Raw genomic sequence first — 20,172 nt, 5'->3', positions numbered from 1 at the left:
TTGAAATGAAAAGCGTCCCTTCTCTACTTGGAGTTTCCCTTTCACGAATAATTACTAGATTATTTCTAAGGAAAAAAAATTTTTTTTTGTTTCCATGATAAAAACTGTACCGTTCCCTGATTTTTTTATTTCTTTCACTATGGTCTCTGACCTTTCCTTCTATGGCCAATTTCTTTCCAAAAAACTTCAAGTTTTGCGTTTTTCTTCAATAACATTTATGTTTTCTCTGCAACAAGCGCATAGCTTTCCTTCTTGACTACAAATTTCTCCCACCTTGTCAATTTTGCTTATACTAAAAAAAAATCGTTCAAATATTAAACATTATCATTTCAAGAAATACAATTGGTTTTGGCTAGATTTTAAGTTTTAAATTCATTACCTTTCTGGATAAGTAAAATCAAAGGTAAGTTTGTTTTCCTCTCGCTGATTGAGTGATGATAACAATGTGAACCCTCTAATGCATGGAGCTCTATCCAGATAATTTAATCTTCTTGAAGAAGAGGGTCGATTAGTTCCCTTGAGAAGTAAATTTCCAATTCCAGATATTTCTCAACCACTATACAAAGAAAAACGAATTTGTATAATATATTACTCAGGAATAATTCACTGTACTCAGCCTAATTCCCTATACGAATCTTAATTCACTGTACAAAGCCTAATTCCCTATACGAAGCCTAATTCCCTGTACGAAGCCTAATTCCCTATACGAAGCATAATTCACTGTACTAAGCTTAATTCCCTATACGAAGCCTAATTCCCTGTACGAAACCTAATTCCCTATACGAAGCTTAATTCACTGTACGAAGACTAATTCCCTATATGAAGCTTAATTCCCCGTACGAAGCCTAATTCCCTATACGAAGCTTAATTCACTGTACGAAGCCTAAACAATGTAAATAATACCATGGCTTGCGAATAAACGGAAGAATGAAGGTTTATGGAATTCTATAGACCTTGGGATAAGCCTTCAAGGAACAATTAAACGAGAGTGGGATAGGAGCCTTTGCAGTTTGTTAGGACAAAATTTAAAACCACATATTTACATAGTTCATTAATTCTTATATTATTTATTTATTTCCTTGTTTCCTTTCCTCACTGGGCTATTTTTCCCTGTTGGAGCCCTTGGGCTTCTAGGATCCTGCTTTTCCAACTACAGTTGTAGCTTAGCTAATAATAATAATAATAATAATAATAATAATAATAATAATAATAATAATAATAAACAGACGCAAGAATACCATAAATACCCTCTATATGGTGGGTGAGAAAAAACACAAGCTGACTACATATATACCCACAAAACATCTCTCTGAAGCAGTCTACTGTAAGACAAAATCTGAGACTTTGAAAATTTTGAGTTTTTTTCCCTACTACCCCCAGATATTTAACTGTTGTTACTGTTCTTAAAATATTTCATTTTGATTGCTCATAACTTGTGACATAGTTTATTTCCTTCCCTCACTGGGCTATTTTCTCTGTTGGAGCCTTTGGGGTTATAACATCCTGTTTTTACCAACTAGGGTTGTAGCTTAGCTAATAAATAATAATAATAATAATAATAATAATAATAATAATAATAACAGCAATAATAATAATAATAATAATAATAATAATAATAAAAATAATAAAAAGCATTTTCATTAATTTTACGAAGAGTTGTCAAGTAAATAACGATATATTTCTATATATCACTTCGTGAAATTAATAAATTACCTTTGATCACGTGTTTACAAGGTCAGTAACAGTTTTTCAGGCAGCGTTGCCAACAATTTCTCATCTGACAAACACAACTTTACATTTTACAACATACGCTTGCCAAATGTCTGATTAGCTTTATCGTGAAGTGTACTAAAAATAAATGAAGCCAACTGTACCCAGAGCTATCTTATACGAGCAGTTAAATAATTTTCATAAGTCATAAACCAGGTTGTTTTACCCGATTTCAACAATGAGACCTAAATACCTTGATGAGCCCAACTTGAAGTCTAGTAAGAACGAAAAAGTAAAAGAAAAAACTATATTCTATTTTGCCTTTTGCATTCCACTATGTCATGACTTACAACATGGATCATATATGTTTAATTTCATACGTAATTCTATGAACAGTAGAACATGACGAATTAATGTAGGCCTATTCACGTTGTACAAACTATGACCTACACTAAAAGTATTATGGCGCTTAAAAACAAATAAGGGAGAAGTGAAAGAAATAGTAAATTCATCCTAAAAATAATAAATAATGGCATACTATGCAACAAAAAAAATTACTATAGGCTTCAAACAACGATTTCCAAAACGTTGTATGAAAGTAAAGTGCAACCACTTCTTATACACGGACACAAAGGAAAATTCCCGAGACATTAGTACACGAATCAGAGAACGCTGCAGAGTCAAAGTAATCTACAAATACCAAGAAAACAGAGTTTCTGAATACAAAATCCTAAAAATGACACTTGACAACATCTTCCGTTATATGTTAACGTAAGTTATGTGCTTTGAAATATGATGTTCAGAATAGACTTTGAACAAAACGAATCTGAACTTCATGAGGGAGTTGCTTTGGTGCCGGTTTAGTATGTGGCCTACCTTTTTTATTCTGTTTTAGTATGTGGCCTACCTGGCTTGTTAGGTTAGGTTAGGTTAGGCCACATACCAAAACAAATAGAATTTCGTTGGCCATATTCGAAAGGTAGGCCACATACTAAACCGGCACCGTTGCTTCTTAAGTAAAGTAACAATAATGTATGATTGTATCTAATTGACAAAACCGCAGTTGGCAAAAGGGCGTCCATCAGAGAGCACAAAACAGAGCAGCTACACAATAGGGAAAGAGTTACCCCTGCACTAATTAAATTGCACTGGCTGCCGGTAAAGGCGAGAATTGAATACAAGCTACTCTTACTAACGTTTAAGATACTGAACCAAAATATCTAAAAGAATGCCTGAACAAACTAGAACTAGAAACAAATGTTACCATAAGACACATGAGTGACAAACATAGGCTATCTGAACCAAGAACAAATAGTAAATTTGGTGAAAGGGCTTTTAGCTACTGTGCGCCTAGACATTATAATAAACTGCCAACTGAAATGAAGGACCTAAAGGGAGCAATTGAATTTAAGAAGAAACTAGACATTACTTTTCACATGATCATATGATTTGGAAGATGCTACAATCAAAGAATTGTATAAGTTATAATGAAAATGTTTCGTTAGATGATTAATATGGACCCGCCCGAGAAGTAGTTCACTCGACTTCAGTGGAGGGCTGGATCTAAACCCAAAACAAGTAAGTAAATATGACATGACATAAACATTTATAAACATGATACAAAACTAAACAACTGTAAATATTATATCCATAATAAACAACTGAATACATAAGTAGGCCTACTCACGATCGAACTTCACCAACACCAAAGCAAACTTAGGGAAGCGCCATTGAGACGGCAGTGGAAGCGCACAGCACTGATTCAGAGTTCAAACTGAAAGTTGTTGGACCGTTGGTCAATGGTCAGTGGTCACAATTCTCTCTCTCTCTCTCTCTCTCTCTCTCTCTCTCTCTCTCTCTCTCTCTCTCTCTCTCTCTCTCCACACACACACATATTTATTCTGGCTGGTTAAACTATAAACGTCATTATCTTGTATAAATAGTAGACAAGTAACACAACTTCATCTCTCCACCAGTGACATAGTGTTTAGTAAATTAGAATGAAGGAATGTCATTTAAACTATTAAAAGTATATGAAAATAAAACTTATTTTGTGTTGATGGAAAAGAATAGTGACGAATTAATTATTAGTGATAATTTTGGTCCAGATAAACGACGAAGTTCGTGTGTCATTTGGTTATAATCTATATTATCTATTTGAGCTCTGGTAGACAAGAGTTACTGAATATCATCTTAAGAATATTGATTTTTGTTTAAGTACAGTATATATCTTGTGGGAAAAACTGTCATCATCATAGAAACAACTGAAACTTAATCTGTCATAATTATTAAAGTACAACTTGAAAGTGGCTGAATAAATTAAGGGCAAAAAGCAACTTCAAATTCATGAATGGGTGTTGAAACCTCCGTCCTATATGAGCTACACTGGCTACTCCTGGATATCAATCTACTGTATGCTAGCTACTAATGAAAGCTAGAATAATTTTTAAGACTCGCCAAGCTTTCAGAAGTATTCAATGGATCTATTGTTTCATGATGCAATTAACTAAACGATAATATTTATGGAGCAATGACGAGCCTTTTCAAATGTGAATAAACAAGATTAAACAAAAAGCACATGCTTAATAATCTTGATACTTGAGCACTTACTTATTTTACTTTGCTTCTCAGGTCCTATGCTGCAGGGGAACCCTACTCACTACAAGGACCTTCACAGTCATTTTATCATATGCATTCCAAAGTATTTAGTATTTTACACCAATTATTCAGTGTTGATTGTCAAATACACATTATCGAAGCAATTGGAAAACAAGAATATCTTCATTTTCCTCTTGAAAACCTGTGTACCTTCAGTCTTTCGGATGCCCATGGGATTTTATTATATAGGGGCCACAGTAGACATATCTTGGTTCCAATAATTTGAAAGTACGACTGTCGTATCAACACGATTTGTTGGCTGCACAATGATGATGACAGTCTTTTATATGAAATCTAAGATTCTTTTTCTGGCATAACAGTTTACATACGAGTTGAATTATGATTAATCAAATCAAATGTGTCTGCTGGAAACCGTGTCATGACGAATAAAGTGGGCAGTGGCCAGTGAGTTAACACTTTCCTGCGGCCGCCAACGACCACGTGGCGGGGGAAATTCGGGAGGTGGTTTATAAACAACTATGGTGTTGACTTCCGAACAAAAGTGCTCGAGCTGGTTAGCGGTTTTTATTTACTTTTAAGGGCTGTTTCCTTGATCACGTCACGCACGGAAATACAATGCCCTACAGGACCTACAAGGTCTGTTTGTCGTATGCATTTAAGTATTTTGAGTATCACAGCGTATTTCGAGTTAATTGTCAAATCCGTATTATCGAAGCACTTAGTAAACAAGAAAGTCTTCAGCTTCTTCTTGAAAGCCTTAATATCCTGTCTTTTGGATGTATAGTGGGAGCTTGTTAAAGGCTCTAGAACATCCAATAATTTGAAATCATATGTAACTATTCTCATGTTGACACGATTTGTTGGCTGCACACTGTAGCAATTCTCTTAAATATTTTGGATAGACACTTATTATAACTTGATTCTTTACTGCATATATCTTAAAAGTCTTATCTATATTTTAAACTGCCGTTTCTTAACTAAAGGCTCACGCCAAAGAAACTGAAGAAAAATTGCCTTTAGGCTTAATGAAATTTTAATCAGCGAGAAGCTACACCATAACATTATATATGTATATATATATATATATATATATATATATATATATATATATATATATATATATATAGTATATTCATATATATATATATATATATATATATATATATATATACAGTATATTCATATATATATATATGTATATATATATATATATATATATATATATATATATATATATATAATATATATCTTTATATGTATATACATATTCATATATATATATGTATATATATATATATATATATATATATATATATATATATATTCATTTATACATATATACTGTATAAACATATATATATATATATATATATATATATATATATATATATATATATAGCCTATATACATATATATATATATATATATATATATATATATATATATATATATATATATATATATATATATATATTATATATATTATATATACAGAGAGAGAGAGAGAGAGAGAGAGAGAGAGAGAGAGAGAGCTTTCCTATATTTCTATATAGCCCTACACAGTATATAAATTGGTAATCAAACCAAATGTCTCACTATGGTGCCCATAGTGAGTATAGGAATGTGATATCCGGTGTTCCACAGGGTAGGGTCTTGGCCCATTACTTTCATACTATATACACATGACATGTGGTTTGGCCTAGAAAACAAGCGTGTTGCATATGCAGATGATGCTACTCTCTTTGCATCAATCCCATCTCCTGAATGTAGATCTGGGGTTGGTGAATCCCTTAATAGAGATTTAGCTAAAATTAGTGGATGGTGCAAATTATGGGGTATGAAGTTGAATCCTAACAAAACTCAAAGTATGATTATATGTAGGTCAAGGACGATGGCTCCTCAACATCCGGATCTCAGTATTGATAATGTTTCTTTAAATTTGTATGACTTTTAAAATTTTAGGTGTGATTCTCGACAGCAAATTTACTTTTGAGAAACACATTAGGTCTGTGTCTTCTTCAATTGCACAAAAAATTGGCTTATTGAGAAAGTCTTACAAGATTTTCGGTGATCAATCTATTCTGAAGTGTTTTAATTCTTTCATTCTACCTTGTTTTGAGTATTGTTCTCCTGTCTGGTCTTCAGCTGTTGATTCTCATCTTAATTTGTTGGACAGAAACTTACGGTCTATTAAATTTCTTATTTCTGGCACCGTCGTTCAATTAGTTCATTATGCATGTTGCATAAGATTTTTCATAACTCTGACCATCCTTTACAATCAGATCTCCCTGGACAATTCTATCCTGTTAGTAATACTAGGCAGGAAGTTAATTCTAATAGTCAGGCCTTCTCCATCATGAGGCTCAATACTGCACAGTATTTTAGAAGTTTTATTCCAGCTGTTACCAAGTTGTGGAGTGATCTTCCTAATCGGGTAGTTGAATCAGTAGAACTTCAAAAGTTCAAAGTTGGAGCAAATGTTTTTATGTTGACCAGGCTGACATGAGTCTTTTTATAGTTTATATATGACATCTGTTCTTGACGTTGTTAATAGCTTATATAGGACATATCTGTTTTGACGTTGTTACTGTTTTTAGAATGATTTACTGTTAATCTATTCTCATCATTTATTTATTTCTTTATTTCCTTTCCTTACTGGGCTATTTTTCCTATTGGAGCCCTTTAGCTTATAGCATATTGATTTTCCAACTAGGGTTGTAGCTTGGCTAGTAATAATAATAATAATAATAATAAAGCTTCTAATGATAGCAGGCCATACAGTATATATATATATATATATATATATATATATATATATATATATATATATATATACAATATATCAAGTAAAATCACTATGTGCGTTCGTATGACACACACGTATGTATTTGTACATACGTTTAGTAGCGTTTTTTTCTAGTTTTAAGTGACTGGTAATATACGATCAATCAATCTCTCTCTCTCTCTCTCTCTCTCTCTCTCTCTCTCTCTCTCTCTCTCTCTCTCAGAGGCATTAAAAAGGAGGTCTTGCATGAATGTTGAAATTTCTTTGAGAAAATAAAAACGGCTGCTGCATATCTTTATTCACGTTCCAATGACATTTTTTTTCCAATATACCAATAAGGAATTACTTTGCAAATTAGCTCTGTTATCTTTCTAAGACAGAGTTACACAAATAAGTTCAACTCTAGTTCTTTTTCTTTATTTTGACTTTAATCATGTTAATATTCATTATGATTATGACTCCAATCATGTTACTATTCAATATAATTATGACTCTAATCATGTTACTATTCAGTATGATTATGACTCCAATCATGTCACTATTCATTAAGATTATGACTCCAATTGCTTTACTATTTCTTTTAATGATTAGGATTCCAATTGTGTTGCTATTATTTTTTTTATGATTATAATTCCAATTGCATTAATAAGCCTTTTTAATGATTATAACTGCCATTGTTACTAATATTTTTCAATTATTATGACTCCAATTGTGTTTGTTGTTCTATTTTTCTATGATACAGAAATAAGCTCAAAACTAGATCAATGTTCTTTTTTTTTTTTTTAATAATCATAACTATTCATGATTGACTCCAATAACTTTGATATTCCTTTTATGTTTATGGCAGCCATTGGCTTCCTTTACTTCATGGAAATCCTTTTCGTGACCAAGACCTTAATCATGACGAAGGATATCATCCTAACAGGAGGGGCCCCAAGGTTTCAAGTTGTATTTTCGGATGGATTGGCACCGAACTTTAGGATTGCCAGGTCCTGGGTTCTTCAAAGGATATCGCTGGATACGCTCGAGTTCAGGTAGGTTGTTGCACATGACCATTGCAAGAGTAGCTTTATGCAATTGCGTCAGTTGCTCTAAGGGGAATAGTGTAAAGAAATGTGATCAGTTTTCATGTCAATAAAAAAGTAATGTACTTTTATGAGATCATAAGGCATATTTTCCCTGTGTGAGCCCTTGCAATTATAGCATCCTGTTTTTCCAACTAGGGTTGTAGCTCAGCAATTAATAATAATAATAATAATAATAATAATAATAATAATAATATAACAAGATCATCTATTGGTTTATAGATATTACAGTTAGGTATCAGAGCTCTACCTGGCATGAAGGCTCCTGGGCTATTCCTGTACTCGAACCAGAATCTGTCTCCATACTTCATTCTAAAGAACTGGTTATGAACGAGACAGGTGAAGGTGTGACCCAAAATAGCTCCGGGTACAGGAGTCTCCGAAACTCCCCCAGCGTAAAGGTCGATGTCATTAACATTCCTGAGAAAGCAAACATTTTGTTTGTAGCTACAAAGACTGTAGACTGAAAGAGAAAATTTTCAGAAATCTTAACAGGATAAAGAAGGAAAATATAGGCTTGCATACATAGTTACAGACAAATAACGTCTATCAACTTGGTGTCTTACGTGTATACGCTTTGAAGAGCATCAATTCTATCCTGGGTCATCTCGTTCCTCAAATCATTGAAGCCCCCAGCCAACGGAAGACCGCAGAATTCCCTCCATTTGTTGTAGGGCGGTAACCCATGATCTCGCCCTCTCTGTATGTTCAGTGCAAGAAGGTCAAGGCCGAAGGGACGATGTCCTCTGAATAATTTCCCGGCCACCTGAAGAAGTAAATCAGAGATGGATATTCCACTTCTGGCATGTCTTGAGTAAAGTTAATTGCAATAATACTTAACGGTTCAGAGAAAATGGCTATTCCTTTGTCTCTCCAGGGGAAGGTCTAATCAAGATTCAGGCCATCATCAGTAGTTATCCAGGTACTTACTTACTTTAAGGGTTGTTTATCTGGTTCCGTACAGCAGGGGAACCCTACTCTCTACAGGACCTCCACGGTTGTTTTATAATGTTCACTCGGGAGCATTTAACATTTCACAATGCATATTGTTCGCTTACTCTTTGATCATTACTGTCAAAACACTCACAGTAGGTCATCTTCCTAAAGCTGTAGAGTCAGAAGGCCTCTTCCTTTATCGCCCATTGTGCTAGGGCATATTATCATCCTTGCAGAATAATAGCAGCCACATTATAGAATGCGCACTGGTCAGTACCAGAAGTTTTACAGAATCTTTATTTACAGTATTATTGGACCGTGGAACGATCATCTTAATATTAATAACCAAAAGTATTATGGAACATGTGATACATCTCTGGGATCCACAAGGTACTAGAAGAGTTGGAAGGCCCTGACCTACATGGCTGAGGGCTATGAAGCATGAAATGGGAGATGATGAATGGAGAAGTACTGATTTAAAAGCTCAAGATAGAGACTAGTGAAATCTAACCGAAGCCCTTTGCTTCCGTAGGCGTAGGAGATGATGATGATGATGACGATATCATATTATATTATTTATTATATATATATATATATATATATATATATATATATATATGTGTGTGTGTGTATACATATATATACATATATACACACACCTATATATATATATATATATATATATATATATATATATATATATATATATATGTGTGTGTGTGTATACATATATATACATATATACACACACCTATATATATATATATATATATATATGTATATATATACATGTGTATATATATATATATATATATATATATATATATATATAATCATTAGCAGTGTCCTACAAAGAAATGCCCTCGGATAATTGAGAACCCTTCTCATAAAGCAGGAGAAAACCACACTGATTACTACCCATAAAACGTTTCTCCTGTAGACCAGTCAATGACTGTAAGCACCCTTATCAAATGTACAGTATACCCATAACTTGAACACGGCATTAATCTTGTAGATATGTAGGTATCATGTAAGTAAATATGCATACACGTCATTACTTTACTCATGACGATTTGAGATTTTTAAACTATATATTTTACAATTTTTTTCTATGCATGGAATTCTTCACTGTACCACAACAGAGAGAGAGAGAGAGAGAGAGAGAGAGAGAGAGAGAGAGAGAGAGAGAGAGAGAGAGAGAGAGAGGAAACATACCTCCGGAGTGAAATAAGGGTCCATCTTATTTTCTGGAAGATTCAGTCCACCTCGAGCAACGTCGAGAGTTTTAAACTATGCATTTTACAATTTTTTTCTGTTTAATTCTTCACTGTACTACAAGATGAACGAGGGAGAGAGAGAGAGAGAGAGAGAGAGAGAGAGAGAGAGAGAGAGAGAGAGAGAGAGAGAGAGAGAGAGAGAGAGAGAGAGAACATACCTCTGGAGTGAAATAAGGGTCCATCTTATTTCCTGGAAGATTCAGTCCACCTCGAGCAACGTCGCAGACTGCGTCCCTTCGGTATAGTTCAAATGGATTGAAGAATTGGGTGGACAGTTCTATGGGAGATGTTTTCCCGTGTTTCGTGACGTAGAGCACGTTGTCCTGCAAGAGACACGTTTGATGGGTACGATTTCTTGATAGAATAACTTATTATTATTATTATTATTATTATTATTATTATTATTATTATTATTATTTGCTGATCTACAACCCTAGTTGGAAAAGCAAGATGCTATAAGGCCAAGGGCTCCAACAGGGAAAAACAGCCTAATGAGGAAAGGAAATACTATAAGGAAATGAATAACCGATATAAGAAGTAATGAACAATTAAAATAAAATACTTTAAGAACATTAACATTAAAACAGATTTTTCACATATAAACTATAAAAAGACTTATATCAGCCTGTTCAACATGAAAACATTTGCTGCAAGTTTGAACTATTCCAAGTACCTGGGAAAGAATTCTAAAATTGTAGAGTTGTAAAACCGTAAACAAACTCTCGAAAGAAAACTAATTAAAGATGAAGTAAAAAATGACAGTCATAGCCAACGTTTATGTTATAAAAAAAATTGGATACTAAAAAGTGTTCAAACGAGTAAGAATTGTGACCATTTCACAAGAAGCCAAGTAGTGTCAAATATGAAGACAGAGCCACCATCGAGTGAAACTAAATTTAATTTATGCCCATTTTGTTGCGTTACATAAAGAATTTCAAATTGCTCTTTTGTTCTAATGTATCTCTTTTTTTTATCTGAAAGCGGTCTGTGAGGGCTATCTATCTATCTTAGTGCTATGTACTCCATGGGCTGCCAATTGCCTCCACCTGGTCCTGTCTCTAACTCTGTATAAATTGTCCAGATGTTACAGTCAATTGCCTCCACATGGTCCTATCTCTAATTCTCTGTATAAATTGTCCAGAAGTTACTATCAATTGCCTCCACGTGGTCCTGTCTCTAACTCTCTCTATAAATTGTCCAGATGTTACTGTCAATTGCCTCTACCTAATCCTTTCTCTAATTCTCTGTATAAATTGACCAGATGTTACTGTCAATTGCCTCCACCTGGTCCTGTCTCTAACTTTTTGTATAAATTGTCCAGATGTTACTGTCAATTGCCTCCACCTGGTTCTGTCTCTAACTCTCTATATAGATTTTCCAGATGTTACTGTGAATTGCATCTATCTGGTCCTGTCTCTAACTCTTTGTATAAATTGTCCAGAAGTTACTATCAATTGCCTCCATTTGGTCCTCTCTCTAACTCTGTATAAATTGTCCAGAAGTTACTATAAATTGCCTCCACCTGGTCCTGTCTCTAACTCTGTATAAATTGTCCAAAAGTTACTATCAATTGCCTCCAACTGGTCCTGTCTCTAACTCTCTCTATAAATTGTCCAGATGTTACTGTCAATTACCTCCACCTGATCCTTTCTCTAACTCTCTGTATAAATTGCCCAGATGTTACTGCCAATTGCCTCCACGTGGTCCTGTCTCTAACTCTTTGTATAAATTGTCCAGATGTTACTGTCAATTGCCTCCACCTGGTTCTGTCTTTAACTCTCTATATAGATTTTCCAGATGTTACTGTCAATTGCATCTATCTGGTCCTGTCTCTAACTCTCTGTATAAATTGTCCAGAAGTTACTATCAATTGCCTCCACTTGGTCCTCTCTCTAACTCTGTATAAATTGTCCAGAAGTTACTATAAATTGCCTCCACCTGGTCCTGTTTCTAACTCTGTATAAATTGTCCAGGTGTTACTGTCAATTGCCTCCACTTGGTCCTGTCTCTAACTCTGTATAAATTGTCCAGATGTTACTGTCAACTGCCTCCAACTGGTCCTGTCTCTAACTCTCTCTATAAATTGTCCAGATGTTACTGTCAATTGCCTCCACCTGATCCTTTCTCTAACTCTCTGTATAAATTGCCCAGATGTTACTGTCAATTGCCTCCACCTGGTCCTGTCTCTAACTCTTTGTATAAATTGTCCAGATGTTACTGTCAATTGCCTCCACCTGGTTCTGTCTCTAACACTCTGTATAGATTTTCCAGATGTTACTGTCAATTGCCTCCATCTGGTCCTGTCTCTAACTCTCTGTATAAATTGTCCAGAAGTTACTATCAATTGCCTCCAATTGGTCCTCTCTCTAACTCTGTATAAATTGTCCAGAAGTTACTATAAATTGCCTCCACCTGGTCCTGTCTCTAACTCTGTATAAATTGTCTAGATGTTACTGTCAATTGCCTCCACTTAGTCCTGTCTCTAACTCTGTATAAATTGTCCAGATGTTACTGTCAATTGCCTCCACCTGGTCCTGTCTCTTAACTCTCTGTATATATTGTCCAGATGTTACTGTCAATTACCTCCACCTGGTCCTGTTTCTAACTCTGTATAAATTGTTCAGATGTTACTGTCAATTGCCTCCACCTGGTCCTATCTCTAACTCTCAGTATAAACTGTCCAGATCTTACTGCCAATTGCCTTGCCCTGGTCTGTCTCTTAACTCTCTGTATAAATTGTCCAGATGTTGCTGTCAATTGCCTCCACCTGGTCCTATCTCTAGCTCTCATTATAAATTGTCCAGCTGTTACATTCTCCTTTACATCGTCCAGTAAACTATCCAAACAAATTTTCCCTTTGCTGGCCTCTTGCTCTTCTCCTTTCTATCTTTCCCATAAGGCACAAAAGTTCGATCTTTTCTCTTCTTATTACATATCCTAAAAATTCCATCTGCCTCCTCCTTATAATTTTTAGAAGTGATCTCTTTTCAATCCTCTCCTAAATCCTCCAAAAAAAAAAAACTAATTCTAATAGCCTGACTTCACCTACTACAGAAGAGTTGCCAAGAGTCAGTCATATAGTAAACGGCCTGATAAACTTGCCATGGTCAAGTATCCAGAAATTTAAAATTTGCAGTAAAATATCGTCTGACTCCACCTACTAGAGTAGAGTTGTCAAAAACACCATTGCTAACAGCCTGACTTCACCTACTACAGTAGAGTTGCCAAGAGTCAGTCATATAGTAAACGGCCTGATAAACTTGCCATGGTCAAGTATCCAGAAATTTAAAATTTGCAGTAAAATATCGTCTGACTCCACCTACTAGAGTAGAGTTGTCAAAAACACCATTGCTAACAGCCTGACTTCACCTACTACAGTAGAGTTGCCAAGAGTCAGTCATATAGTAAACGGCCTGATAAACATGCCATGGTCAAGTATCCAGAAATTTAAAATTTGCAGTAAAATATCGTCTGACTCCACCTACTAGAGTAGAGTTGTCAAAAACACCATTGCTAACAGCCTGACTTCACCTACTACAGTAGAGTTGCCAAGAGTCAGTCATATAGTAAATGGCCTGATAAACTTGCAATGCTCAAGTATCCCGAAAATTAAAATTCCCAGTAAAATAGTCTAACTCCACCTACTAGAGTAGAATTCCCAAAAATAACATTTTTAACAGCCTGACTTTACTTACTACAGTAGAGTTGCCAAAACAAATACCATTTCTAACAGCCTGACTTCACCTACTACAGTAGAGTTGCCATAAAAATACAATTTCTAACAGCCTGACTTCACCTACTACAGTAGAGTTGCCAAGAGTCAGTCATATAGTAAATGGCCTGATAAACTTGCAATGCTCAAGTATCCCGAAAATTAAAATTCCTAGTAAAATAGTCTGACTCCACCTACTAGAGTAGAATTCCCAAAAATACCATTTCTAACAGCCTGACTTCACCTACTACAGTAGAGTTGCCAAAAAAATACAATTTCTAACAGCCTGACTTTACCTACTACAGTAGAGATGCCAGGAGTCCTTCATATTGTAAATGGCCTGATAAACTTCCTATACTCAAGTATCCCGAAAATTGAAATTCCTAGTCAAATAGTCTGACTCCACCTACTAGAGTAGAATTCCCAAAAAGGACATTTCTAACAGCCTGACTTCACCTACTACAGTAGAGTTGCCAAAAAAATACAATTTCCAACAGCCTGACTTCACCTACTACAGTAGAGTTACCAAAAACTCGATTTCTAATAGCTTGACTTCACCTATTACAGTGGAGTTGCCAGGAATCATTCATATAGTAAATAGCCTGATAAACTTACCATGCTCAAGTAACCTCTAAATCAGTGGTTGTTAAACTTTTTTGCCTTGCGCCCCCCTTCTGCATTAAGCATAGATCCCATGCCCCCCCCCCCCCTCCTCACCCTTGAAATTTCTGCCAAAGTAGAAAGTATTATTTCAATAAAATAAACATTGTTCAGAGAAAATGGGTAAAATAAATATATTATGATAAAACAAAATTTTATCATAATCTTTTCTCAAACTGTTTTAGCATTATACAGATTCCAGTTATTACACTGATAGAAAATACTGGAAAAAATACAAATTACTGCAAAAATAAGCATAATTTTTACTCTTAATACAATCATTCATGGATCATGACCACATCAAAAAATATTACACATCCTCCTTAGAAATTGATTTATCCATATTTATGTAGTATTGTAAAACAAAAGACATCATAATTACTGCATTTTTATTTTCATTGTTACTATTTTAACTACTTGCGCCCCCCTTGAAAGCTCCTGGCGCCCCCTGGGGGGGGGGGGCGCCCCCCAGTTTAAGAATCACTGCTCTAAATTAAAAATCCCAGTAAAATAGTCTGACTCCACCTACTTGAGTAGAATTGCCCAAAATACCATTTCTAACAGCCTGATTTCACCTACTATAGTAGAATTGCGAAAAGTAAAATGTCTAATGGCCAAACTTCACCTACTACAGTAGAGTTGCCTAAAATACAATTTCTTATAGCCTGACTTGATCTACTTCAGTAGAATTGTCAAGAGTTATTCATAATCATATAGTAAATGGCCTGATAAACTTGCCACGCTCAAGTATCCAGAAAACTAAAATTTCTAGTAAAATATGGTCTTATACATTACCGCTTACAACTAGGGAATGGAAACTGACTTTATACTCACAGCTATAAGGCTGTGGCCAAAACGAAAAGTAGCTGCGGCGAAATTATTTGCAATTGAAGCGTCGATGTCAGGACTGTAATCGTTTGTCTGACGATTCCCTGTCAGAGGGAATAGCTTCGAGGAGGTCATTAGTGAAGGACCTTAGGGGGAAAGAAGCAAATTAATAAGATTGCGAGTTTGACCTGTAGACATAGTGTTCTGCAAAAAAAAAAAAAAAAAAAAAAAAACATACATTATGGCAAATGAGATATTATAAGAAAAGACAAATCATATATATATATATATATATATATATATATATATATATATATATATATATACATATATACATATATATACATACATAATATATTTATATATACACAATATTTATTTACATGTATATATATATATACACAATATTAAACTCAAATTATATAAATATATATATATATATATATATATATATATATATATATATATATATATATAGGCTATATATATATATATGTATAGGCCTATATATATATGTATATATATATATATCCATACATATATATATATATATATATATATATATATATATATATATAATTTGCGTATGATATTGTGTATATATATAAATATATATATATATATATATATATATATATATATATTTATATATATATATATATATATATATATATATATATATATATATACATAATATATATATATATATATATATATATATATATATATATTATATATATATATGCATATATATACATACATACATTATATATATATATATATATATATATATATATATATTTATATATATATATATATATATATATATATATATTTGTATATATATATATATATATATATATATATATATATATATATATATATTATATATATATATATATATATATATATATATATAAACATAGTTCTAAATAACAAGGAAAGTATTGACAAACAAACACTTGATTCAACTTTGAAAATAATTAATCTATATAAATTATTAGACCTTCTAGCTCACCAAGGGCCGTGAAAAACGCGATGGATAGTCGGCAGAGGAAAAAAAAGGGGTTCTAAATTAAGAGCTTACCTATGTTAGTGGGCTAAAGTTTGTGTTACAAATGTTAGCCAAAATTTGTCTTACAACTGTCAGTAAAAATACGTCTTACAAATGTTAGCAAAATTTTGTCTTACAACTGTTAGCAAACATTTTTCTCGCAAATGTTAGTAAAATTCGTCAAAAGCTAGTAAAAGTTTGTATTACAAATGTTAGCAAAAATTTATCTTACAAATATTAGTGAAGAATTCGTCTGACGAATGTTACCTAAAATTTGCTTTAAAAATCTTTGAAAATGTTCGTCTTAAAAAATTATTAGTAAAAATTTGTTTTACAAATGTTAGTCAAAGTTTTAGAAAAAGAAAAAGTTTCTTGCAAATTTCAGAAAAGAATTCTTACAAATATTAGTGAAAATTTCTTGGAAATTTTAGTAAAAATTTCTTGGAGATTTTAGTGGTAATTTTGGTAAAAATTTTGGTAAAAATTTCTTAGAAATTTTAGTAAAAATTTGTCTTACATGTGTCAATAAAAATTCGTCTTTAAAAAATGTAGTAAAATTCGTCTTATGAATTTTAGTAAAAATTCGTCTTACGAATGTTAGTAAAAATCCGTCTTGGGAATGTTAGTAAAAATCTGTCTTACGAATATTAGTAAAAATTCATCTTACCGATGATAGTAGGCAAATATTCGTTGTAGGTGATTTGCTGCAGCAAAGCCCAAACGATCCTTCGGGTTTCCTGGAAGATCTTTTCATCATCCCAATCTTCGTGGCAATTGCAAAGGATCTTGGCTATCCTGTTGTGCTCTCGGGCGAACAGCGTTTGGAAGAATGTCAAATAAGTCTGTTCGTTCGTCCGACCGTCACCTGGAGACAAGAATGAAAGCAGGTAACAGTCGACTGGTATTGGTGAAACTTGAAGATGTGGTAACGTCCCTGACAGGTGAACGCTAGGCTGGGGTTCGCATCCCGCTCAAACTCGTTAGTTTCTTTGGTCGCTGCAAATTCGCCATCCTTGTGAGCTAAGGAGGGGAAGTTTGGGAGCCTATAGGTCTGTTTCTTCGGTCGCTACAAACTCGCCATCCTTGTGAGCTAAGGATAGGAAGTTTTGGGGAGCCTATAGGACTGTTTCATTGGTCGCTGCAAACTCACCATCCTTCTGAGCTAAGGAGGGGAAGTTTGGGGGAGCCTATAGGTCTATCTGCTGAGTCATCAGCAGCCACTGCCTGGCCCTCCTTGGTAATGACTTGGGTGGAGAGGGGGCTTGGGCGCTGATCATATGTATATATGTGGTCAGTCTTTATGGCATTGTTCTGCTCTATAGGACAATGTCACTATCCCTTGCTTCTGCAATTCATGAGTGGCCTTTAATCCTTTAATGCGTTTTATGATGCCATTTAGCTTGAAGTACACAAGAGTCCTTCCATAATCTAAAATATAAGTTCTATAGGCTGCTCTAATTGCATGAGGCTGTCCTGGGATAAAGCTGGCTTAGCCTATATTATTATTATTATTATTATTATTATTATTATTATTATTATTATTATTATTATTATTATTATTATTATAATAATAATAACAATAATAATAATAATAATAATAATAATAATAATAATTACAATACTATTAATAATAATAATGATATTGAAATGATTAAACTTTTAATAATTATCAAAATTATCATTATTATTAAAACCATTAATATCATTAAAATCATTAATATTATTGAAATAATTAATATCATTGAAATCATTAATAAAATACCAACAAAAAACCACTTCAACAAACTAACCTGTCTTAAAGCAAAATCTTCCTTTGGCCGCCATCTCAGGAGTATTGCATCCATCGGCCATATTCGATTCTTTAGGGAGAAGCATCTGGCCATCTTCAGCTAGCTGAAATAAAAGAAGACCCGTTGAGATACCACCGCTAGAATTAAAGAGTCTTTTGACTGGCCAGACAGGACTACATTGGATCCTTCTCTCTGGTTACGGTTCATTTTCAATTTGCCTACACATACACCGAATAGTTTGGCCTATTCTTTACATATTCTCCTCTGTCCTCATACAACTGACAACACCAAACAATTCTTCTTCACCCAAGGGGTTACTGCACTGTAATTGTTCAGTGGCCACTTTCCTCTTGGTAAGGGTAGAAGAGACTCTTTAGCTATGGTAAGCAGCTCTTCTAGGAGAAGGACACTCCAAAATCAAACCATTGTTCTCTAGTCTTGGATAGTGGCATAGCCTCTGTACCATGGTCTTCCACTGTCTTGGAATGTTAGAGTTCTCTTGCCTGAGGGTACACTCGGGCACACTATTTTATCTTATTTCCCTTCCTCTTGGTTTGTGGAAGCTTTTAGTTTAAATAGGAGATATTTATTTTAATGTTGTTACTCTTCTTAAAATATTTTATTTTTCCTCGTTTCCTTTCCTCACTGGGCTATTTTCCCTGTTGGGGCCCCTGGGCTTATAGCATTATGCTTTTCCAACTAGGGTTGTAGCTTAGCAATTAATAATAATAATAATAATAATAATAATAATAATAATAATAATAGAGTAACTTGAATTATTTCATTTCGCCCTATCTTTAAGATCGAATTATTTCTCATCGATCCTGGTATTCAGATGTTGAACAGGCTGACATAAGTCCTTTTATAGTTTATAAATGAAATATCTTTTTTAATGCTGTTAATGTTTTTTAAGATATTTTATGTTAATTGTTCATTACTTCTTAAATCACTTATTCATTTCCTTTCCTCACTGGGCTATTTTTCCCGGTTGGAGCCCTTAGTCTTATAGCATCCTGCTTTTCCAACTAGGGTTGTAGCTTAGCTAGTAATAATGATAGCTATTATTATGAATGGATACATAATGTCACAAATTTAGCTATTTGCAGACTATACACAATTTTACTTCTCCATACATGACATTGATGATACAGCTTAAAATTTAAGCGAAATTCTTAGTGTTGGATGAAAATTATTATTATCATTATTATTTGCCAAGCTACAACCCTAGTTGGAAAAACAGGATGCTATAAGCCCAGGGGCTCCAACATGGATAGTAGCCCAGTGAGGAAAGAAAACAAGGAAAAATACAATATTTTAAGAACAGTAACAGCATTAAAATAAATATTTCGTATATACTCTATGAAAACTAACAAAACAAGAGGAAGAGAAATAAGATAGAATAATGTGTACCCTCAAGCGAGAAAACTCTATAACTAAATTTAGAACTAAATAAAAATAAAACTGAGTTTATGGTGATTGGAAAGAAATACACCCTAAGAAACTTGGGTGAAATCCAAATGAATATTAATAATAACTTGGGCTTGATATCATGTAAAGTTCATGACCAAGGGGGAGCTCTCGATTGTAACTTGTCTCTCAATGTTCAAATAAGTAATGTTGTACGAACTGCTGGATATCATCTTAGAAACATTGATTTTGTTGAAAAGTACCTGGATGAATATTCTTTAAAGAAACTTCCGACAAGCTGTGTTATTG

General features: G+C 33.7%; 1 protein-coding gene across 1 annotated transcript in view; it reads right to left on the bottom strand.

The window, feature by feature from the left end:
• Positions 1 to 7,395: 7,395 nt before the first annotated feature.
• The window catches only part of LOC137644086 (chorion peroxidase-like), a 67,434-nt gene continuing 54,657 nt past the window's right edge, over positions 7,396 to 20,172 (bottom strand). The window contains 7 exon segments of the mRNA XM_068377031.1: positions 7,396 to 8,205; positions 8,450 to 8,619; positions 8,766 to 8,965; positions 10,571 to 10,735; positions 15,619 to 15,758; positions 17,334 to 17,531; positions 18,457 to 18,559. Coding sequence (XP_068233132.1) covers positions 8,033 to 8,205; positions 8,450 to 8,619; positions 8,766 to 8,965; positions 10,571 to 10,735; positions 15,619 to 15,758; positions 17,334 to 17,531; positions 18,457 to 18,559 — 1,149 coding nt within the window. The 3' untranslated portion in view covers positions 7,396 to 8,032.

The sequence above is a fragment of the Palaemon carinicauda genome, chromosome 7 (assembly GCF_036898095.1).
Source record: "Palaemon carinicauda isolate YSFRI2023 chromosome 7, ASM3689809v2, whole genome shotgun sequence".
Lineage (NCBI taxonomy): Eukaryota > Metazoa > Arthropoda > Malacostraca > Decapoda > Palaemonidae > Palaemon > Palaemon carinicauda.
The sequence above is the reverse complement of the archived record's forward strand: the minus strand, read 5'-3'. Positions and strand labels throughout refer to the sequence as shown.